Raw genomic sequence first — 25,435 nt, forward strand, 5'->3', positions numbered from 1 at the left:
GAAAACCCGAACACAAACAACATCCAGCAAGAAGGAAAATTCCCGTATTTGACAAGTGGGGGTGATTTAGACTGCAGAGTTTTCTGTGTCGGGTATTATCCAATGGCAAATGTACTCTTGACTTTGAAACGCCTGCAAGGCCAAAGTGAAATTATGCTGAATTTTTTCCTAACTCTAAACTTTATTAAGTTGATGCCTGCTTGTATAGAGGGCTAAGCCTGTGACGCTCATGTTTTTCTGAAGTAACATTTTCCTGTACAGTCTATTTTCTATTACAATGGCTGGATTGTAGAGATGAAATGAAGAGCAGTTAGATTAAGTCATCTCCTTTCAGTGCCCGGGCATACTGCAGGAGAAATGTCTGAGTTGCATGTAAAACACTCTTTCACTCCCAGCAAGGAAGACTCTGGCTCTTCCACTCTGCCAGAGAAGAAGTGGGAAAAGCCTGGGGGCTCTTTTCTCCTGGTGGAACTAGATGCCAGTCCCGCAGCAGGGGACATCCCTGCCCCAGGCAGTGTGTATCTTGCTGTGTGCCCCATGGATACCAAATACCAAATGTCTTGTTTCCATACCAGAATCTCTTGCTGTGGCTCTGGGGGGAGACTACATACATAAAATGCATACAGTAAAGCAGACTTAAATGTATATAGTATTCCTCTACAGATATGTGCAGGAAATAATCCTCCTGAAGGGTACGAACTTGATGAACCAAAGCTGCGTTTCTCTGAAGTCAAGAAACTAGAGACCAAGGAGCCAAGGGGGAGAAATGCTGGTATTCCTACGGAAATCAAAGGGGATTTTGGCACTGACTTTTATAGGAAATGTCTCTAGCTGCAGCGAGCTGTAACTGGATGAAAGCTTGAAAGATAATCCTTTGGATTCAGTCTAGGAGACCATGTGTGTGGGTGTGTTTACGGCTATAATTTATCACTCTGTGGTGGAGACCCAGAAGTCCACCAGAGAGAGAAAGGCCCTCCTGTTTGAGGCAGGCCACATGTTTTTCCTGGAGAGCAGCAAGAAGGATCAATGAACCCACGGGAGAGTAGATCTACCTTGCAGCTGAGCTGAGAAGCTTGGAGGATGTTCCTTCTCGCAGTCCTTTCTGCAGGTTCTACTTGAAGCTGTTTGTGGTCCAGCCCTGACATCGCTTTCCAGTACAGCATCCCTTGCTTGGTTAAAAAGACTTTTTTTGAGGAAGGTCCTTGGCAGTTTCGTTCTCACAGTCAGCACCACCTCACCTTACATATCCTCTTGAAATGTGTTGAACTAATTGATGAGTTTTTAAAGATATCTATCTGGAATGCAATATATTCATGCAATAAATACCTTCTCCGTGGGCAAAGATTAACATAATGAATCCTACTTTACAAACTGGGAAGCTGAAACACAAAGAAGCAAAGCAATCTAACAGAGACAGTCGAGCACAAAATATAACTAGGTTCCTTGTGTCCAGCACAGGTCACACAGCTGGAGACTATCTCAGTGGCCAAAGCCCGGCTCACAAACATCTCTCTTCCAAAAACCCTGACCTTACATCTCAGGCTGGATTAGAAAAATAAAGCATAGATATCAAAGGCCAAATTCCAGGCTCATTCAAACACACTCAACTGGGTGTTTGTACAACAGAGGTTAACGCTTGCAATGATTTTTATGGGCATTATTTTTTACCGTAGGATTTGTGGCATACAAAGGCATGACTTCTCAAGCAGTTTCAATAATTGTGTTATATTTAACAGCACCAAATAAAAACATAGCAGTTGGATCAATATTATATTCATATTTTATTCCATAAATAAACTCCATTGGTTTGTAAGCTGGTTGTTTTTACTTCCAAAATGTACAAATAAAGATTTAAATATTTTTGGAGGAAATGTTACAGATGGTTTTAGTTCTGCAGTTTTGATGCAAACATACTTCTTGGCACCACTTCTTAATATGCCATTTCTATAAATACTTAATGCTCACAGAAGTGGAGTAAAATATATATTACAATGAAAAACACAAAAAATAGTGTTATAATCAAATTTTTAAATATTGCTTTTTAAAGGGTAAGCTTGCTATGTAGATTCACTATATAAACAGGAATAGAGCTCTTCAGAGAGCTAAAATATTGGTCCCTTTTGGTATGTTAAGTATTAATGTGAAACTGCTGCTGCTATGATTATGTGGTAATGCTATTTCAGCTAGTTTCTAAACATAACAAATAATGATATTCATTTTTCTTTACTTCAAGGATTTAACTCACAGGAAATCAATTAATAGAACACTTCAGAGAAATAAGTTTTCCAGATCTTATAAACCCAGTTCTAGTGCTACAGAGATGTATACTTTTTAAAAGATTAAGATAAGTAATACCACTGTAATTCAGTATTTGCATTAAAAATTCTTAAAATTATTTCCTCTGGGTACACTGACCAAAAGGTGATGCTCTGAAACAGCTGTGTTCCCATTTAGACTGTTTTTGATTACTTGAAAGCTGCCTTGAAATTTCAATTGAAATATAAATGATCTTTCTTTCCATAAAGAACCAAAGATAAGAAAAATTACCTCCAGGTAATTGAGATAACAGTAAATTTTATGGCTTATCTAGCAGTCAAAGGTATTCAAGGTCCAATTAGGATCATGGGCAAGAGAATCCTTTGTCACTCTGTGTTTCTTTGAAGGAGCTGGTCCAGTAATTGCTGGGGAAGAAACAATACAAAACAGCCTTAAGATACCATTAAAGTACATGAGGTGGATATAACTGTAGAAATCTTCAGTGATACTGTAGGTGAGATGGTATTAGCATTCTCAGACTTCAAATCTACTGGCTACATTGATAAAAAAAAAAAAAAAAAAAAAAACATCAAAAAAACCCGCCGAAACCTTTTCCATCTTGGATAGGAAGGGTGTCATTAAATGGAGGAACAGAGCACTTAAAGAAAACCTGGTAATTGTAGAGCATGGTTATCTAGCAATGTCTCAGATCTCCACCTGGGTTAATTGTGCTAATGTAGCTTTCTATCACAACTAATTACTCATTTAAAAAAAAAAAAAAAAAAAAAAAAAAAGAAATACAACAAAAGTGCCTGTTCCAGCACAAGGTTCAGCAGTTAATTCAAGTTTAAAGTGTCTAACCCCAAGAACAAGATTTCAGAGAGCATCCTTTGCTCTCAGGGTTTGCACGTGATTAGCCCAGGCTCCCCAGGCAGATGGTCCCTCTCTACAGACCACCTTCACAGGTTGAAAAAGGGGGATACAGAACTATCCTTGGCGTTCACAGTAAATCCTTACCTTCTTGAAGATCTCAACACGCAGCCTGTTGCTCTGAATGATGATCCGTTTCTCTTTTTCTTCTTGTTTCTTTTTTACTTCAGGTAAATTGTTGTAAATCCTGGGATGAATTTAGAAAGTTAACCTCACATGCCATCCCTGAGACTCGTAAATAATTTGCCTTTCCTATAGGAAACGTTTGCCTTCAGTGCAATACTTGTCACTAATGGGCATCTCTAAGCACTTGAATTAGATTTATGGCACGGGAATTATATATTATGAACAATAATTTTTATATAAAATCTGACTTGCTGAAAAACACTTCTAATTTTAGACTAAAAAGTAAGGAAAGAGATAGGATCAGGTTATCTCAAAGCAGCAGTGTAATTCTGGAGTAGTTTCTAGTGAGCTCAGTGGAGTTGGTTTCAATTTATAGCAACATAATTCAGACCAGAACCTGGCCCGTACACTTTTATGTATTTATGTCACAAAATTAATACCAAGCAATTATTTTCAAGTATTTTTCTAAAATGTAAGAAAACCATCATTATAAGATTGTAGACTCTTAACACTTTCTCACTGCCATTAGGAACTCTTTTTACCAAGGAGAAGATAATCTGTCCATTTTAAAAATAACACAAGTTGCCCTCAAAAAGGTGACTTCTGGTCAGATCTTTTTCCATTGAAATTAGTGATAAAATTCCCAGGAGTGTGAGAAGAAAGTCGGACCTTCCTTTGCGGAAGTCCTTTTCTTTGCATGCATACAAAGCCTGCTTGGTTCTGATTTTTCCTCACAATATTTTGCCATACTGAGTTCTTGAAGCAGTCTGTTTTGGCTGGGGGTTGTGTTTTGGAGAAGAGAAATGGGACACATCTTGAGGACTCTTGAAAACGGGATGAATGCTGCATGGTAGCCAGCAGCTTTCCTTGCTGTAAGTGATGGCACGAAGTGCAGTGCAGTTAAAGATCACACCCCACGTTCCTGATAGTTTGCTGCAATTCCCATACTATGTGCCATAATCAGGGTGGAAACAAACAAACAAACAAACAAACAAACAAACAACCCAAAGTGACTGTACTGCTTACATTTTTGAATGTCCAATATGAGGCACCTGTCGGGGACTTAGTTTTCATGCGAGGAGTACCCCACGCTGTCTGAAACGGTTAGAAAAGGAGTGTTCATCGGGCAGGGCTGCCCCAAATCCATTAGCCTGATACTGTGGATGTAAGTCATGAGCATGGCATGAAAGCGTGCAAGCAGAGTGACAGACCGGTCCCCTGGCACATGGAGATGACATGGAAATACAGTGCCTTAGACATGTGAGGTGGGACTCTAAACCGAAGCGATTTGTACCTTTTAGATCGCATATGCATCTCCTTCTCTGGAATGAATCTTTCCTTCGGTTTGAAGAGGTTATCTAGCAGGGGGAAAATAAAGTTAATACTGGAGGAATCTGTGTTTACTGAAATTTTAGACGTCACGTTTCATGTAGTCATGATATGTTATTTCTGGTTAAATTTTTGATGGCTTAAGGCCAGTTCCAAACCTCTACAGGTCAATGGAAAGGCATTTAATAACATCTGGAGTTGAACCGGCTCCTGAAGCTGCCCTACAAAAAAGGAAGGATGGGTAGGACCCATAGCAACCACCTTCATTGCAGAGTTCATTTATTTAAAATGCCTTTGACTTTTGTCATTGCCACGTGGAGCTGTGTGCGCCCTTTATTCAGATAAAGAGCCAGTGATGATTTCTGTGGTACACAGTGATCTATTTTCCCCATGTGCTCGTGCAGGCAATTATACACCCCACCCCCCCCCCACGGGCTGAATCCTCAGCTGACGAGTGTTGGTCTGATCATGCCTGATTCAATTTCCACCTGTTTTGCAGGGCTGTGAATAATTGCGCCAAGTGTTAGGAGGACGAAAATTATATTACTCTTTCCTGATCAAATATGAATTATCCATGATAATTCCAATCAGCATTTCCCTGGATACGGGAAAATAATTACTGATCTTAGCAGTCAGCTAAGTCTCAGGAATAAGTAGGTTTAACATGTTCCTTGCAAAAATGGTTTTGAATGGGAAGGGGTGGTGTTTGTACAAGATGGGAAGGTGGTAGATACATAATCAGAACTGATTCTAGATGAAGGAGACTGTGTCTAACCACGTTTATCAGGGAGAAGAGGGAGGACTGCTGCCTGCACAGCAATGTTATTTAGATTTACACCGGGACAATAAAAGAAAAAGTGGGGAGATGGGGTAGGGTCCCCCCATCCGTACAGCAGGACACATCCAGAGCAGGGGAAGGAACATCCCTGCAGTGCACAAGCTGCCACCCTGATGCACACAGGCGACCTACGTAGTTGGAATTTCAGTTTCTCAGTTCACGTGTACTTCAGAAATGGTTTCACGTTCTGGTGCCTGAACACAAGGATGGCCAGAGCGTTCCCTACACCCAGCCAGCTCCAGGCAGTTTCGCTGGGGCACTGAGGACAGGGGTGTCATGACCTGTGTAGTCACAATAATCTGAACGCCAAAATATTTGCCAGTATGTTTGCAGAACATATGTATAAGATAAATATATGTGCAAACTTTTAAGCACTTCCATTTTACAAGGAAGTTTAGAAGGCATATATCACAGCAGGCATCATGTCAGCATCCTTCTACCACCTCACTAAAGAGGCAAAATACAATAATCAAGGCAGAGAAGTAAACACTGAAAATAATTTGTTCCAGAACTGCCCAGTGCAGACGCTTGCCCTGAGCAGGTTCAGCGGCCCCTACCCAAAAAAGACCCCTACCTTCCCCACCAGGTTTCCTTCCCCATTCTTTAAGACAGCACATGTTTCAGGGATGTTTATGGGAGATGTCTCAGCAACCACACAGCCCCAAGCAGTTTATGGGACTACACCTGAAGGCAAAGTTGTACTCAGATCACTGTGTTTCTCAGGAAAATGCTACACGTCCTTTAAGATCACTGTTGTATCTCTATGTAAAAATGAAAGGGAGCTTTGCAGCAGCTCCTATTCTGAATTATTTTCAATCATGCAAGTGTTAGGGAATTGAGAAAGGAGGGGAGGCTGCGAAGCCTCCTCTGCCTGAGGACTAACTTTTCTCCACTCAGCGGTTGTCTACACTTAATCATGCTTATTAAATCTTCAGTACACACACACAACATGCTCAGTTTGCTAGGAAAATATAATTTGCCTTGTATTTATTAGTGGTTTTATGTTCATTTACATGTTGATTAACTTAAAAGGAATAAACACTTGGATGCTATTGCTGTCCAAATAACCCTGAAATTTCAGGGAGCAGATTACCTGTGACCCCGATGGTCCTGGCGAAGGGTTAGGGCCCGGGGTCGTTGATTTTCTGGGACTGGTGTGGAGTGCAGCACACTTCAGAGCAGCCTCAGTGCAGTCCCTGGCTGCTTGAGGTTGCACACCTCATTCTGACAGCTCAGGATTGCAGGATGCATCCCTGCCCATGAGGCATGTCCTCTCACCCGGAGGTGGCACGGGATCAAGCTGAAGTTGTACAAAGCCATCGCTATGAGTGCTCTGCAACACTAAAACTAAAATAGGAGGTGCTTCATGCTACACAGCAAATTTGGGCATCTTTTTCATCTGTGTGGTAATGTGGTCCTTAGTACGAGGTTCCTGCTGTTGCAGCCAGTTGCTTGCATGTTCCCCTGTCCTTGGGCACAGAAGAGCAGCTGAGAGCATTGGAAAGACCTCCCCGGCAGCAACCCGCACTGCCTGCCCCGACCCTCGCGCAGTGAGTTGCGGTGGACTTCTCCCAAGACGCGATGCTATTGCACTGCGCGGCCGACCAGCACAGAGCTGGTGTTTGTAAGATTTCCCATGCACTGCGAGTGACATCTACTCAAAATTATCAATTTTTATTCCAGGAATACTCAGATGGAGGATTTCTGGATCATAACTAATTGTTTTAGGGACGCACACATCCCCCCCCCTTCTTTTTTCTTTTTTCTTTTTTCCTTAAGAAAACCTCTTAATAACACATTAACATTTCCAGACCTTTGTGCGTAGCCACGACAACATGTGAGGGATGAAAAACCCAGGCAGGGATCTGCAGGCCTGCAACCGATCCTGTAAGCAGCATGACAAGTTAATCTGCACTTTTCCTATGAGTTGCCAAGACTCCGTGCTGGCACGCTGGGAAGCGCCGCAGAGGCTGAGCTGTGCGGGTGCTGGGGCATACGGCTGTGCCTTCAGAATAACCCTCTCCTGATGGCACAGGAACAGTCCTGAAGCCATCAGACCCACCACTGCCCGTGATCCTGCCTGGAACTAAGTATGGGGTTGTGCAGTTGGTTTGAAGGGAAGGATTAAAAACAAAGGGTCTGGGGAAAATCCTCCAAGAACAAAATAAATCTTCCTTAAAATAAGGAAAATAGTATTAAAATAAGAATACCCTTTGTGAAGCAACTTGGAGTCAAATGGTAAACGCTTACAGCTAACCATTCAGGTAGTATCTCTCAGCTCTCTCTCAGGTCGTTATGTATAAGGAAAAAAAATTCACATGCAAGCAACAAGAAGAAATAAGGCTAATCCTTGAAAGATTTTAGGATTAGAATTCAAAAAATAACTGAAAAATAAATAAAAATTGGTATAAATGAAAAATAAAAATCATATGTACTTGTAAATATTTGTTAATATTTAATACCTAAAAGAAAGCATATTTCAAAGTGGCAGAGCAGCACACATTCAGAGCTATAATAACCTGCCAAACACATCGTGAAGACCTGTATTAACATTCTCTCCTACCAAACAAATATCAAAGTGAGGCATAAGGTGGACAATTCCCAGGCTGATAGTCTTCTAAATTGCATTTTATCAAAATTCATTATCAAATTTCATAGCCTTGTATTACTTTTGGAGAAAACTATTCTGAAGTAAAGAAAAGAAGGGATTTCAAAGCAGTCATTCAGCATTTCCAGTGATGCACCGCAGTTAAAAAAAGGTCTAGACAGATAGGCATGAAACATTTCAATGGTGTGCTTTTTTTAAACCTTTTGAAACTGCTGAGCTTCTGGTATTTACACCAACGCTGTATGCAACAATGGTCTGACATCTCCACAGTGGGAGAAAGAAGCCACTTCATCAAGTTGTAAATGAAGAAGGTAAATGGGTCATCACTGTAGTATATTTTAACTAGTGCCAAACAGCTCCACAGACAGGGTGAGTAACTTTCCTGCTTGGGAAGTTAGTAAATGTTTAGACAGAGAACAGATAAAATGATTGCGTTGGAATCATCCCCTGACTCCATGTTTACCACTAAATCACTGAAACACTTTAAAAAGAGAGTGGCAAAATTTATCAAAGGCTAAACTCAGCCCATCAGAATATACATACATTTTCTCCTAACATAAATGCAAATCCTCCAAGTTTGTTAGGAGCTAAAAAGTGCCTTTGAGGATGTGCAGTCAGTCGCTGAAATGCAAAGCACTGATAGCAGTGGTTCTCTAAACTGTTTTTTTGCTGATCTGAAAAAAATAATTCACCAAAAGCCCATTCACCCAGAGAAGTCCTAAAATAAATTAAAAAAAAAAATACTTTAAACACTGCTTTTTTAAATCAACAGTCCTTTAAAAGATAAATTAGTCCTGAATTTAAGATGAATGTCAAGGTGGCATTCAGCTTAGCATGCCTGTAGCCCTTGACTGGGAATTCATCCAGAGAATATAAACTAATGCCTACACCCAGGGGTGCTGCCCAAACTTTTACACAGCGTATGTCAATGACTTCATGCAATGAATTAATTCAGCTGTAGTCAACAGATGAGGTTTTGGTATTATTTATAAAAATGCAATAACCCATTAGTTAAAAGTTTGATGGTAAGACTGCCTGGACTTTCTGCTCATCTTAGGCAAACGCTGAAGCTGAGAAGTGCTTCTTCACCCAAGAGGACCCCCAGGAAGGTGGTTCCTGGGCTTTCTAGCTGTTCAGGTCTGTCCTACACTGTGGCTATTGAGAATTCTGATTCTTCTTAATATTTCAGTCTTAACAATGGAAAACATCACAAGTATCTCTAAAAAACCTGTGAAGTTTAGAGGTTTATGAAAACATTTTTGTATTAAATTAATTTTGGGCATGATGCAGGAGATTTCAGTCCAAATGGTACTTAACACTTACAGATTTCATGTGGAAAAAACCAGCATCTCACCTGGCTTTCCTAAATCATTCTTGTTTGAATAGAGCAGGTAGTCTTGGAAAGCATAAGGTTTCTTTCAAAAAATAGCAAATAATGAAGACGGTTTGACAGATTTTAGTGAACTCATCAAAAGATTAATTTAATCTTTGGTAAAATTTGCACCAGCTTCTTAATCCTCACAGTTTTTAGTTTCAGTTTCTAATCATGGGTGAAATCAGACCTTTTATTCCTGGATTAACAAGTCCATCATCAGAAATTCAGTTTTCTATTTGGCTGCTTCAGGACTCCAATGAAATTATCCCCCAGCAGATTGACTAAACTTTGTAAGTCATCCAATATAAGCCACATTGTTTCAACACTGCTGTCATCCACACAGAAAACTCTTCATATCTGAAGATCTTCCAATTTATTACCACCTTCCTTGCACAGAGGCTGCCTGTCTCCCCTCTTTGCAAGAATGAGGGCATGGAGGGGACATGCTGGTCACCCCATTCACTACATCACCTCCTCCCCTGGCGTCACAGTGAATCTGAGCATCATGCTCCTGAGAGACTGTGTCACCCACTGCCAGGGACTTGCAATGAGCTGCCGTGTTTAGCTGACTCATAGCAGTGCTCAAATCAATGTGATGAATAATAATATCATATAAATAGGTCATTTCTCTTCCTAATTCAATTGCCTGACTGCAGCTCAGTCTGTGTTCAGAGCTGGCAGCCTTAACCAGGAGGCCAGGTGCCGACAGGATCAGTGGCGTTACTGCTAGCTATGAGTTTTGACAGGGAAAAGGAACCCCAGAAATGTCACAACTAAAGTCACACACAAACAGAGATGGACTGGTGGCTGCAAACATCTCACCAACTGCCAATGGCATCTGAGGACCGCAAGGATGCACATTAGTGGCTGCAGGGTTTGCTGGCCGCAGAATTATTGCAAGTTCTCTGATTGCTGTTTTTCCCCTCTCTCTACAACGCAAATTAAAACCTCCCTGGCACAGAGCTTCTCCAGAAACCACCCCCTTGAAAACAAACAAACAAACAAACAAACAAACAAACAACAGCAGTCCTTGCCCCCCAGGCTTTCACAGTTACAATAAAGCTTTTTGGAAAGGTTTAGAAGCATGACTGAGAAGGTATAAACTTGTTTCCAAAGTATTACTAAAGATACAGGATTTGGGTATAAATCCGGAGAAACACAGCAGGCCCCACAACAGGGGTTGAACAGTAACGTGCAACTTCTATTACCATTTCCAATGAACCACTACCCTCTCAAAATGGAAGGTATGAAAAAAACATATGGGCCTGAGAAAAATTTTTAAACCTCTGAAAGTGCTTGTGTACACTAAGATCACAAGGCTGTTCATTATGCAGATTTAAAGGCCTATAAACAGCTGGTAGTCCTGTCACTGAAGTAATTACATTACGGTTTTCGAGATTTAAATCCAGTTATTTGAACATTGTTTCTATTCAGTTCGTCACAGTGGGATCTCTAATTTGTTCGACATAGTCAACAGCAGAGTAGTCTATCTTGGACTAATTAGCACTCTCAAAATTTAGCAGTACACATTACCCAGCACTAAGGCTAGCATGAGAGTTGCAGGTTCTCTGTCTTCAAAGTGCTCTTGTGTCGAGAAAATCTTCTGCAGGATAAACATTTTCATTTTTCTAAGATTAATTTCAGCGTTTTATAAAATCCTGCTCATGAATTACAATTAAAAATGGTAAACAACTTGGGTTTTTTGAGGATCAGAAGGTAAACGGAAACTGCACAGATGTCGGTATTTATATGGAAATGATGTTCAATGCCAATTATTTCTGTCTCCTACAGGAAACTAACTTTGTAACAACACTGCCAAAACATTGTAAACCTGTGCTAACTCATAATTTTGTATTATCAATAAAGACACTTTAGTCTGATAGAATAATCTCAGGCAGAGAAAAACCTGAAGGTCATTGCTCTCCTTTCTGGATGCACAGGGAGACACCCCGGGCTGCAGGTTAACCCCCATTTACGCCTGCATGAAAGCAGGCTGCCACTCAAGGGGACAGTCCCACCTGTCCCCGTCCTGAGCCACCTTCCCATGTGGGCACGGATGTGCACATGGGGAACTGGGCAGGGAATGGCCTCTGGCGGCAGAAAACTAGTTGGATAACTCACAGCTACAGCCAGCGCTTGCAGCGAGTACGCTGCGGCGACCTGCTCTGCGGGCACCTTGGGGCTGCACGGAGACACTCCTGCCCACCCACCCACGAGCTCATAACCCATCCCTGGGATCGCTGTGTCGGGGTCAGTGGAAATTAAACTCATCAGCCAACCTGCTCTTACGAAAAAGGCACTGGAAAATGTATGAAGGTGTGCTGGCAACCAGCCCCGTGAACCTCAGAGCCATAAAGACCTCTACTTCCACAACCCCCAAAGATGTCAGGAAAGAGAAAAAAGTGAGAAAGGAGGGAACTATCAGACTGAAGAAAGCAACCACAGGATCACACCCTGAAGCCTAGAGGTGCCACCAATACAATGCTGTACACTTAAGCAAGTTTCCAGGTTATCATTTTACCCTCCTGGGTTCCTTGTGTCAAATGTTGTCTCCCTGCGTGCTGCTGTCAGAGCAGCCTGCTTCCTCGACAAAGAAAGCTGCAGGTGGCTGCATTTGGCAGAGATTTTTTTGACACTAGCAAGGAGAACAGGAGAACCCGTAGTACAAGCACAAAATAAAATAGCTATGGGGACGTGGCAAAGCAACTGCCCCGCATGTGCAGAAGTGTTGGCTGACCGGTTCCTCTGACTTCTAATGACTTCTGAACGATGGCTGGGGTCTGATGCCTCTTTTGGCCTTTGTGAGTGACTGCGACATGCATGGGCTTCCAGGTGACTATAGGAACAGCCATGGCACCATAGGGAGGACATAGGGCATTGCTGTCTGCTGCTGCCCAGCGCAGCCTGGGCAGCTGGACGGCACCCTGGAAAGCAATGGTTGTGATAACACAGCACTGAGCCTCAGCCACCAGCCCCTGTCCCAGCTCTGGTGTCACAGCAGCTGCTCCTGGACCACAACCCACGCACAACCAGGAATAGCCAGAGATGGAGGTGGCATTCAGGACTCTGTGTGTGCGGACATGCAGACATACCTTAAGATGATGTTTTCCCTCTTCTGGACACTTAGTGTCCTGCATAAACCCCAGGCTCTGTACCACTTGAAAAGCTGGCTTTGAAATACATGGTCGGTGGTGGACCCTACCACGTTTCCTTTGCTCAGCCAGCTTTGGCTGGCAGGTAGCTTTCGGAGTCATCTGTGCATGGGTGCAGTACAGGAGCAGCCTGGGAGCTCTCTTTGGGAAGGGTACAGTCCCATTACACCCGTAAAAATGGGAGGCTGGTGCCAAGGGAGGGGGTGCTGCTCTCCTCCCTCGCCATCTCCTCCTACCCTCCCTCCCACCTGCCCTGTGCCAGTTCATCTGATCACAACACTGTTTGATGAGTTGGATCAGTTGTTTGATCTGATAAAACCTCAAAATCCTAATTTTAAAGAAAATAATTTAAAAGTAGCTTCTGCTAGATCAGCTAACCAAAATACAGGAGCATGATGGGCCACGCGCAGCAACAGAGCCGGCGGTGACACTGCTGCTTGCACTCACAGTGTCCCTTGCACCAGGTTATAATGTGAAACGGCATCCTTAAATCACTGGGATTTTGATGTCCACTTCCCATCTCAGCTAAGGAAATTACTTGCATACCTACCTGGACTACAGCTGCATTTTCCTTTCATTTTACTTTTGTTTTCTAAAACATGGTACAAAGTCCTTCCTTGGTTTAAAAGCACATTTTACGTGCTAAGATGGCTTTTCCAGAGAATACAGAATAACGACAACAAATGATAACTTCTCTTCCTTCCAACCTTGGGGGCTGGCAGAAGGGGAGGAGAAGGCTGTGACCCCAGTGGGATGGGGATGTTGTCAGCAGAGACATCAGAAGGATACAGGCATCCACCCAGTGCCCTTGGTGAGCACAAGGGAGAAGCTCTTGTCTCTTCTGCAAGAGGGGCTGCAACTAGAAAAGCTTGGGAACATATGTAGGAAACAAAGATCTCCCACTCTGGGACTCCTTAATGATACTAAACCTTCTGCACAATAGCATCCACCAGGAGAAGTCCTAAAATACCAATTGTCAGGACTCAGAGCAAATTAAATATGCTCAATATGCTCCTACACAGCCCTCTGAACTGCAGCCTCAGGTTGTGCTCTGTCAAGGATCTAGGGTTTCCAGTACTAATTACAGTTACGCTTAAATAACAGACATGTGACGCTCCTGTCATTATAAAAATATTAAGATTTCATAAACAGAAAATTACACGTGGCTACATAAAGGCAGGTGACTTATGGAAACTAAAGATTTTCTTTAGACAAATGTGTCTTTAATGACCAACCACTGAAAGAGGGAAATAGTAATTTATTTGAATCATTAATGAATGTATTTCAATATTATGCTTTTATTACTCATTAAACAAGCATCAAGATTAATATTTAATTATATTTTAAGGAGAAATAGATTTAATCTTTTTTTTTTTTTTTTTCCCCCGTAAAGTATTTGCAGAGTGGTTTAGGGGACTTTCAAAGATGACTGACTGAAGGGCCACGTATTTGCCACTTCTTCTAAGATATATGACAAACGCCCATGCCCTTGCCTGCAGGGAGGGCTTGCTGGTGCTGGCACCGAGACCCCAGCACTGCAGGGCAGCGTGACCCTGAGAGATACGAAGCCAAGTAAATTAACTTGGATAACTGGTGGTGAATGAATTTTATCGACTCTTTAAAATATAATTCATGCTTTGTGCTTCATTCACTTGCGCTTGTTTAGCTCTTACTATAACAAGGCGTTACCTCTCTGGTGTAAGGTAGGCTCTGTGGTACCACAACAAACAGCACAGATGTAGCGATGGAAATCAGTTCTCTCCAGTGCAAAGCACACCAAGAGTCCTGCGATGGGGCTGCGCCCAGCCTTCCTGTGTCCAAGCCCACTCCCCAGCGAGCAAAACCCATGTTTTTTCCCAGTGTTGAAGACATCAGAGATTTTCCTTCCTGCTTCCTCCGGGTGACCCATCTATTTGTTTAATGTTTTCAATTGATTTACTTTTCAGTAGAACTATGTGGCTTCAAACGGCCACAGATTTAAAACGAAAATGTAAAGAGGAATGCCAATCAATCCAATAATCTTTTTCTTTAGTCAACTGAATTAATTAACAGCCAGATGGCAATTAAAAAAAACCAAAAACCACAAAACCAAAAGTAATTTGCTTAACATCTTGCACCTAGATAATATTTACAGGGGTGCTATTGGGAGAGAGCTGCGAAGGAGCTTCTCAGAGAGAACTCTTTTTCACTGGATATTTTGTCTGTTTACCACTAGGACAATAAAACAACCTAATCAACTTGAGTTAGGAATTCACAGAGTTTAGATGCATTGATTTAGCAGCCTTGCACACAGCTGCTGGGCATAGAAGCGTTCTTTCACAGCTAGCTCGCTGCTGAAGGCTTCATGAGTCAAGTGGCACGTCCACATGTGAAGCTGCTGAGAAGACAAGATTGGGACTCCCACTCCCAAATCCCACTGCCCCCCCTAACTGTCACTTCTCCCTCCAAACCGGTCTTTGTGATCTGCGAGAGGTATCAAATGCTGTTTATTGCTATCACCTCTAAAACTAGCAGCAACTTGCATCATGCTGAAGAACACAACGGCACACGACAACGATTCAAAGTCCCCAAGGAAGACGTCTTCTGCTGCCGCAGACCACAGAAAACAACTCATCTCCACTAACCCACCTTCAGAGACTGTCTGCTCCGAGCAACAGGACAGATGCTGGAGAGCTGGTGGGGTGAAACAGGAGCTGCGGGTCTCTTGTTTTTTCACAAAGTTAAGAGGGAAATACTATACACGTGGTGGCAAGATGTCAGCATCAGCTACAGACCTGTTGCTGGTCCCAGTTCAACTTACCACTGAGAGGGTGAGGAATGGTGTATTGCTTTTTTTTGCTGGAAGTGGATGTTGAGGAAAGTTTGCGAACAAGCACTCCTTGGTTTCTCACAGGAGCATCACTCTGCTGCTGGGCTTTCCTCTGCTGGACCATATGTTCAAGTCTCTTCAGCCTTTCTCGTGAACGAGAGATGAACTCAGGCTTGTGGATTTCTAGTGCTTCCTAAATGAAACAGAGAAACCCCTTGGTTTTAAAAAAGTTAAAAGGAAGAAAGAAAAAAAAAAAGGTGATGTGCATCCAGCTGGGTTCAGTAAGAGATTATCAATGAAAATGATTGCTTGTCTGTGTGAAAGTCAGCCAGCTGCCTTCCTTTCTGTCTTTATTTCCTTTTACTCTTAGAAAGCTGTCTTGGTGTGAAATTTCCAGATCAGACAAAGGAGAATTTCTGAAAATAACCCAACTTTCAAAAAACATATTTGGATTACATATTTTTGAATTACATATTGTTATGCGTTACAAGTAATATATTTATGTGTTTATATGTTTTGAATTACATACTTTTGTAAGTTATCCACATTCAAGCTTTTGGTGTTTTGCCTATTTCCTGGTCTCACCCCATCACTGAAGCAGCTTGTCACTGGCAGTTCACAAGCTTTCCTGTTTATTTACATCGTGCTGCAGATCTGTTCGTGGATGATCTAAAAAGAAAATGCTTTCCACTCAAAAGGCTGCCTCAGCATTGAGGAGTGTCTTAGGACAGAAGGCAGGAGCTGAAGGAGAAGGCAGGGAAGCACGGCGGCTGCTGGGGCTTGATATCAACCTGGGGTAGCCTCTGCACCTGTGGCTGCTGCCCGTGGTACTGGATGTCATGCACATTTGGGAAATTGGCAGTTTCAAGGTATAATTTCAAAATTATATCTTTGGGAAATTTGTAAATCCCCAAACTTTTAAGATGTTCCTCTGCAGATATGGCAGCTGGGGCTTAAAACAGGGAGCTTTTACAATGAGAGAACCCAGCAAGTCTTTGCAGCTGATGCAAGCTACCAAAACTTCACGGGAAAGGAGAAAAATCATGGGAATGTGAACTTCTGCCCTCAGCCACTTCCCAGGAATTGTAGACTCATAGAATAGTTTAGGTTGGAAGGGACCTTTAAAGGTCACCTTCCATGGAAGAAAAAAAAAATTAAAAAGAAAAAAAATTAAAATAATAGTAAAAGAAAAAATAAATCCCCATATTAACAGCAACAACAACAACAAATTGGTATTTACCCGCAGCGTCCGCGCGGCTGGTGGGGTTCTCTCAGGTTGGGAGCTGGTTTCTGGCTGGCTGAACCGGTTGTTTTTCTCACGAGTAACATCTGGCGAGTGAGCCGCGGATAGCGTTACCCTCCTGGCTCGCTCCCGCTCATCCTCCTCCTTGCACTCTTTTATTTTGTCACTTGAACCACAAAATTCATAATCACCTTTGAGAGATTTAAAAGTTCATTAAGAGTGCATGGTTAATTTTTTATTGGGTTCTCCACCTCATTAGACATAGAGGGCAATTTCTAAAATAAGAATGCCAAGGTATTATTAATAGGCCTCATTAAGTGGAATAGATCAAATCTAATCATAGGTGCTACTCACTGCCCTGTGACACCCAGAGTATCTTTCACATTAAGCCAGACATCACATCGAAGTGCAATTAAACTGCTCGGACACTTAGCGCCGTTTGCTGATATTTGCTTCCCAAAAGGCAAGACACTTCTGTAACTCAGTCGCATCATGGAAAACGAAGAATATAACCCTGTGACCTGCAGTTTGAGTTCATTTCCATTCATTGCACATATTGTAGGAAATAACATATTGTCATGGACCTTAATTACATATCCTTTCTCTTTGACCATACTGAGACTTTCATAAACACTGTTCCGTTTTTTTTCCTGGCTGATAATACAAGTTTGCTTTCTATCACTTCTATACATTCATTAACCAGTGGAAAGACTCCATGAAAAAAAAAAACCAAACAACAAAACCCAAAAGTTTAACATGCATTATAGCATATTATTATGAAATCTGTCAATTAATATTGAGAAAAATATATTATTTTCTACACTTAAAATTATGATTTAATGCTCTATGATTGACAGTCTCTGCGCAAATTAGGACCAAAAGAGGCTATGTGCTCAAAAATCAGAGTTGACAAGATTCTTGTTTAGAGGACAGAATTAATCCAAAATAACAAGGAAACTTTAGAAGAGCTCCATATGAACCATTGTGAAAAGTCACACTGGACTACTTCTTCCTTGCCAAATAATTTGATTTCTAGAACTAAATATCTGGGAATGAAGCCCATTACTGTTTTATTTCAATTTTTGGTTACAATAAACTTAAGTATTTTCCTCTTTATGACATATTGTACATATTATATTGTACTTAAATATTAAAATTATCTGTGTTGGGTACATATGCCTTATAAAAGCCTGAACAGTATTTCCTCCCTAATACTGTTCTGGTTAACATTTTGGAAAAACAACTTGAAATCTGTGAACATGAAATTAAACTCTTCGATAAGCCAGGTTTACAGAGTGTCAATTAACTTCATCTTTGATAGATCTCAGTGGATGCTTCGCTTTTCTAAACCTAAGTCATTTCCAGTTAGTGAAATGGCACGATTTCACTTCAGGCACTGGAAGCAGCATGTAGGCTTCTCTCCTCTAAATCAGTGTTACATTCAGTAGCTTTACAGTCAATAATGAAAAAATTTTGCCTGGCTGCCTACAAAAAATCTGTAAAAAAAATAATAATGCTGTAAGAAGAAAGGCTACATGACCATTATAGCATTTTAAGATATCCTTGGAGTAAATTTCAAATAAACCTATTGATACTAAAGCCAGACTAATCTATATTATATTTCAACTGCCTTCTGCAAAACTACCTTATGCATAAATACAGCTGCTCATGTCATCTCCATTTAGCTATGTGAATCAATGTTGGAAGTAAGACATACCAACCAGTGCTGAACTAGAAGAAATCACATTTTACATGCTGAAACCTTGTTGATAATAAATTTTTGAACAATCTTTTTTTTTCCTTCATGATAATCTCGCCAAACAAGTTATTTCATGCTATGTCTGTGTACCATGTAGTTCAGGCTGTTGTGTCAAAAAATAACCTTGCAAAAATGAAAGAAAGGTTGCAAACAAAGACAAGGTTATAAAAATAACCTCACTTCTGGTCATTCTTGGTTGGACTGGGACTGCTTGACTCTGCAATTTTAATGTTTTTTCAAGATTTTGTTGAATCTGCTTATAAAGTAAACCTATCTTTCTCATTTTAATCTTGTGTTCTATTAACCACAGCAATGTATGCAGTCAGATTATTTGATTGATCTCTCACCAGATGACTCATACTCAGCACTTAAAGCTGGACAAAAAATGGACTGACTTTCCATTATTTCACTTTTTTCTTTGAGACTGATCTCATCTTGTTATTGAAACCATATTCCTAACAACCACAGTAAGATTTGTACCTTACTTTTTAGGAGCTGGTTTTGCCTGTGAACATTTTCTTCCAAGAGGATTCTTGATGAAGCTTTTATATTGCACATACTATTGGAGACAGACACTTTTGGTTTCAGGATGCTCTGTGCTTGGATCTCTTTGGATTTGGAGGTGACTTTGGAGTGATCTCCCTTTTTCGATGAGCCATCAGTAGCAGCAGCAATTGCCTTTTGGGATGCTGTATCTGGAAGAGATCCAGAGGCTGTTGTGATGATCCTGCCCGTGGTGCATTGCTGCTTCTTGCTTCCCAACAGCATTTCTGTTCCTGTAAAAAACAGGAAAATAAAAACAACCACCAAACCAACAAAATTCTACATCATGGGAACATTTTTCTTCTCATGCCTCTAGGCCTCACAATTCTTATTTCCTGGAAAATTGCTTTCAATCGTGTATTTTAAAAGTTGTAACTGATACAAATTTTATCACAACTACCACGCAGATGCACTGCAACAAAATGTTACCCATAAAAATAATCACTGAGGATACTCTCCATAAAAATACACTGCCATTCTAACTGACGGGCAGCGTGGAAGGAGTCAAGATGCCTCTGATGAAAAGGTACGCTATGTGTCTTTGTCTTGTCTCTTATTCACTTGAGAGGAACATTTTAGATTGGTTAAACCTGGTCAAGATTACAGGTACGAGTTCAGTGGTGGCTATGGTGAAAACTGAGGTCCAAGAGGTTTTGGGACCAGAGTTTTAACCTCTTTGTAGTGGAGTGGCTGCCTCAGAAGCATCTCCTGCCTCCAACATTTGTTGTGCCCTGTTCTACCTCTGTGCAAAGCCACAGCAGGAACAGCTGTGTTCAGCAAAAAGTCTTGATTTGCAAAAGAGATACTTTCCCCTGGAATTGTTTGGATGAGAAGGATGTTTCATAGCACCTACAACTGCAGGACCCTGCCATGTCAAAAGCAACAGAGCTGGCTGGGTAAGCCTTGTGCTGTACAGATCTTGAAAGGTGATTCAAGCTGACCACCGCCACTGTCAGCAAAACCCTAGAACACTCAAAGTGTGGGCGAATAAGCCCACAGAAGTGTCCGTTTTCCAAGGGACATTGCAGGCAGAGTTTTGAAGGGAGGAGAGGTACAATAATAATAATAAAAAATAATCAAGAAATGAAATCCAAAGAATTAGGGACAGCATGGAAAGGGCATCAGGATCAGCAAGCGGGGGAGAAAGAAGGGAGGGGTACGAACTATGTTATATCCTTATGAACCACTCGGCGATGACCCTGGTAGGCAGGCACCCACATCGCTACATGCACAGCATGACTCTGCTCTTCCTTTTTAATCACATGCATAAACTGCCTATGGTCACAAGCTGACCTGAGACCTCAAGTTTTATGTAGATGGAAATGACCAATAGCCATTCAAACAATCTGAAAAGTGGCAGCTGAGAGATCTGGGAGGTACAAGGGAAAAAACCCAACTGGTTTCAGCCCTAACCATGAACCCAAACAAACCAGGTGGGGCTTGTCCTGTTCTACATTGCAGATGCAAGACATTTAATAGATGACTGCTGTTTCCTGACAAACACTTTTTTGAAAGTGGCCACATCACTCTTTTCTCTGCTGACTCATTCTCAGCCACTGCCCCTCTCTAAACACTTCTTTCTAATGTCTTTGTTGAGGACAGAGGGAAGGTTAGAAGTGTTTTCCGCCTTTGATCCAGTCCATGAGAAATGGTGAGACGGCACATCATGTAAGACACTTCCTTGTCCAAGAGTCATTAGGTAAAATCAGATCCTGCAGTGAGGTGCGGGAAGCTTTCCGTTCATTTTCCCAATCCTTAATGCACTCACAATTGATGAGAAGTATTTTTACTGGCAAAATTATGGTCTCCTGCACATTTTAGTGATCTGGATGGTTCATGTTTCTTTTTCATCATCCTGTATTTCTGAGGAAATCAAGGGCATTAAGGTACATCACCTAGTGTCTTTCCCTTACCATACGGATCAGAAAGCTTGTAACATTAAAAGTTCTTTCCTGTAACTGTCCGTATGGGGAGAAGCAGTCAACTTCTCAGGGATTCTCTATTGAAGGCTCCCCAAATATCAGCATAGACAGGAAAAAAAAACCCTTCACCCCTTTTTTCCTGATTAAATTCATTGAGATGAACCCCATCCCAAGCAATTTCACAGCTATACAGAAAATCTGGTCAAAGTAAGGAAGCGAACACAAAGCTCCCAAATTCTAGGCTGGCATCCAAGCTCTCCCTCTTCTCTCTGGTATAACTTATTTTTCTCCTTGCTTTTCACACGTTGCAAATATTTGCCTTATCTTTTGTCAAAACTTAGCTCTTTGCTCAGATGAAAATAGTTTTGATGTGAATATGCTCAGGAAACTGGATAGACTGAATTCTGTACACACACTCAGCTGGAGCTCGTGCGTATGCAGTGATCTGTTCCTTCATTCCCTGACCGATCCCAGACCTGCAGTTACACTCTGTGTTTCTACAAATGTTTTATGACATATAGAGGAAAGAAACTTTGGGACAGATTAATGGGGTCCTGGGCATCAAAGTCTGTTTGTGGGAGGAGGTAGGAACAAGCAGCGCGGTAGGAGAAGATGAAAAAAGCAGCAGGTAGCATTAAGTAACTGTAAAGCAACAGAGAAGGAAGTCTTTTCACAAAGACAGCCAGGATACTAGAAGGATAGAGGGGGAAAAGAGAACTAAGCTGCAGAAAGAACTTGAATGGAAAACAAATTATCTCTAAATCATCTTTTAAATTCAAATAGTTTACTGGCCAGCAGAAAGCAGAGAGAAGAACAGAAAGTGGAAAGGAGAAAAGTGTTTCTGCTCATCCAAGGCAGCATCACAGTAGGAGGTAATTTGCCTTCATATCATGAAACAGTCTGTGCAACTAATGCATGTGTCGGGAAGCCAAACAGCTTCTTTGCTGAGATTGTCAGACTGCTCGAGCCACTGTTGTGTCCCCAGGAGAGGCCATTTGCTGCTGCCAGGCATTGGTATCCAAAACTACAGAATGAATCGTCAGGGTGGTGAAAAGGGGCTGCAATGTAGCAGAATAAAACAGTGCAAAAGACTTGTCTGCAAGTCACATCTCTCCTCTCTAACATCTTAAAATATGGATCTGGACAAAAGAAAGAAGAGTTGCCTGGAGTATTCACACTCCATTTACTCCTAACTACCAAACTAGCTATTTGTGGATACTGGCTTCCAAGTGTAAGTACAGTAACCTGCAAGAACTGAGAATTAAGCTCCAGGAATTTTCTCTACATACAGTGCAAACGGCGGCAGCCTTCTCTTATGTGCTGCGCCCCTTCCCTGCTAAAAGAAATGCCACAGTGGCATTCCACCCATCAGGTCTGGGGAATCCCTACAAAGACGTGGAGTAGGAGAGAAAGGAAAGAAAGTCATGGACAAAATTAGGAATGGGGTCTAAAATTAGAAAAAGGTGATGGCTGCTTCTTAGCATTTTATGACAACAAAAGGATGCCTAAAAAAGAATTTTAAGAAGCAGGATTCCTGATGAAATTCAGGTATAAAACCACTGCATCCTTTCTGCATGAAAAGTGTCTTCCTTAGATCTTGTACTAATATTATAACTAAATCTTAATCCTTTATTATATTCATAGTATGATAGGGAATTTTTTTTGTAGTTAATTAAGGCAATAAGGAAAGGTGCGCCTTGTTCTTGTCTAACATCGACGGTAGTCAGAATAATAACAGAGCCAATTTGCTAAATTCTTTCCTCTAACTCCCTCTTGAATTAACCTTTCAATTCAAAAGGTACACCCAGGTGCAGCCAATCCCCAGGAAAACACAGCGAAACAAACCAGACAGGCTCCAAAGATCAGCTCCCTCATCCTCAAAGCAGCTGTCAATTACCTTAACTAAGGAATGCAGATGCAAATGAAATTTAGAAAAAAAAAAAAAGAAAAAGGCAAAGGTACTTAAAGGTAAGATCACAGAGTTTCACTCTATACATTCTGGATCCGTTTTTAATATACTATGTGGGGAATTAGGACTGCTACTCTCATTAAGACTATCTGGAATTGTATATCTAAATCCCCATGCACCAGACGAAATATATATGCCCCTCTGAGAATATCTAGAATTGCAACTGGATGACTAGCAATATATGTTTTTTCTATTATCCCAGCTGAAGAAAGGCTTTAAAACTAATGAACAAAGACATGCAAGTGTAATGCTTTGGGAGATACGAGAGAACAAAACTCAAAGAAACAGAAAGCAGAATGACTCTGTTAATAAAATTCAGCAAATATAGATCCTAGTTGTAAAAGTTCAGCTGCTTATAGGAGAAAAAGTCAAGGAACAAAAATCACAAAAAAAAAGTCATTTTTGCCCTGTGCAAGAAAAAAAGAAGACAATACTTGAATTTTTAAATAATTGCTTAGTGAAAACCACATGATATTGGAGGAGTTAAAAATATTCTGTAAAACCCAGGGTGGTTTTTCAAAAGTTTTTTTTTTTTTTTTTTTTTTTTTAAGGAATCCTTGATCTCTGAGTAAAATAAGTATATTGTTTTACTGTAAAGTATCTTTTTACATTTTCCTCCCTCTCCCTTCAGGGGGTTTTGCTAACAGGAAGTGACCCTGCATTACAGCAGGTTAAACTTGCCTTTCCTTCAAACATGGACAATTCAGGCAAACATACCCTTTTCCATTGTTACTACTTTTTTTTTTTTCTTTCTCTTTCCACTTTACAACAGGATAATGCAGCTTTTCATACTTTCCTAGAACACTCTTCCTAGTGTTTCAATGTGGATTTTTGACCATTCATGACAAAGTGCTTCTTTGAAATTGGCCAAAGCTCATTTTAACAGATGCAGCACTACAAATCCTCTGTGACCACCAAGCAAGCCTGACAAGAGGCAGCCAGGGAAGGAGACACACAGTGCTGATTCACTGTGTGTCATTAACGAGATCAGACATCACCACTGTAGGTCGGTTTTACATTATAGACCACCTGGTGGTTTTTGTTGTTTGGTTGTTTTGTTGTTTTTTTTTTTTTTTATTTTAATAGAGGCCCCATACCCTGGGCTGCTGAGCTCTCCCAGACCTCCGTGATGGAAGATGACGCTACCAAGACCCCAAGCAGAGAGGAGTGGCAATTAATGTTCCTTAAATCTAAGAAAGATCTACCTTCTTTGAGATTTAGACCCAGGCTTATGTAGGCATAGGCTGTACAGAGCCCACACGTGCCTCAAGCAGGCAAGCAGCGATCTGTAATCCAAACCAAGCCTCCAGCCTCCTGATGACAAAGACTGATGACTCAATTCCTATCGTGAAACAAGTATTACCCTGGCTAAGCCATATGGTCTTAGATAGAAGCAAACAGACCACATCATCTCAACAGCCTGGTAACACAGAAGAATGGAAACATTGAGAGCAATGACAATATTATTAGTTATTTCAGTGTTTGTCAAAGGATGGAAGATAGGATGGATAATTTATTATTCGGATCACTGCCGAGGAAAAGACATCACTTTTAATCAGTCAACAAGCTGCAGTCGGCAAGGAGCGCTACAAAATTCAGATGTTTTTACTAAAATTTCTGCTGACCAGCAATGAGACCTACATGGCTAACTGCCTTCTGATGTTTGTCAAATGACTCATTTGTAAGAGACAGTGTCAGCCACTGCTCAACATCAGCATCCACGGAAACTATCCGAATTGCAAAAGGTCCTGACAGTACTGTAGCTCTGCCCGTGCTCCCTATCCAAACTGGCACACTTAACAAGGTCTGGGACTTACCTTTCAGGAAGAACCTGAGGCTGGATCCTGGGAAACAGGGCTGGGCCATGTCCTCAGCTCCCTTCCCAGAATTTTCAAGACCCCAAGTTGAGGCAACATTGCAAGCTTGAGCTGAGAGGACCAGCCAGACTGTTACTCCTGATGAACATGTCATTGTACCTCTACTAATGCTTCTTCAAACAGCCCTGCCTGGTGAGGATAAGGCTTAATTAACTGTTATATCAATAACACCTCAAGCTAAGAGTCTAGATTAATAAATCATCTCTAAAAAAGGTTGGGTTTTTTTTGTTTCATTTTTAAAATGACATTGACAGCTGTGGGCACATTTCTCAGAAGGAAGATGCTTTCTTTTTACAAACGCTAGTATTTGACTGTAGAAAGTTGTAATCATTTAAAAGAAAAAGCTTATCAAGTGTACCTAAGATCTACTAGTCTTCAAATTTACAATCAGTCCAAAGTAGGAAGAACCTCTTAATGTCAAGGAATAGCTTGTTTACAAAAGGCATTTGACAAAATTAGTGTAGTCTAACACTTGCTTTCAGAGCAAACAATCCCATAATGCAGCTAATCAACAGCACCTACCAATAAGTCTCTCCCTGGTGACTGCCAATTTATTTTCTCCAAACACTTTGCAAATCCTTAATCAGTCCTCTCTCTTGGTGTTAAATAAAGGAACACCACTTATTTCAGGGAGTTCATGGGCAGCCATGTGCTGCTCAGGACAGGGTGTGAGGGACTGATGCCGACCGTGCACGGAGA

General features: G+C 41.3%; 1 protein-coding gene across 1 annotated transcript in view; it reads right to left on the reverse strand.

Moving 5' to 3' along the window:
* Positions 1-1,775: 1,775 nt before the first annotated feature.
* C9H10orf90 (chromosome 9 C10orf90 homolog) overlaps positions 1,776-25,435 on the reverse strand; it is a 35,489-nt gene continuing 11,829 nt past the window's right edge. The window contains exons 3-8 of the mRNA XM_040606830.1: positions 18,911-19,201; positions 16,664-16,857; positions 15,415-15,616; positions 4,607-4,670; positions 3,274-3,373; positions 1,776-2,681 (exon numbers count right to left, since the gene is read on the reverse strand). Of these exons, the coding sequence (XP_040462764.1) occupies positions 2,643-2,681; positions 3,274-3,373; positions 4,607-4,670; positions 15,415-15,616; positions 16,664-16,857; positions 18,911-19,201 (890 nt within the window). The 3' untranslated portion in view covers positions 1,776-2,642. The remainder of the gene's footprint in view (positions 2,682-3,273; positions 3,374-4,606; positions 4,671-15,414; positions 15,617-16,663; positions 16,858-18,910; positions 19,202-25,435) is intronic.

This window comes from Falco naumanni, chromosome 9, assembly GCF_017639655.2.
Source record: "Falco naumanni isolate bFalNau1 chromosome 9, bFalNau1.pat, whole genome shotgun sequence".
Lineage (NCBI taxonomy): Eukaryota > Metazoa > Chordata > Aves > Falconiformes > Falconidae > Falco > Falco naumanni.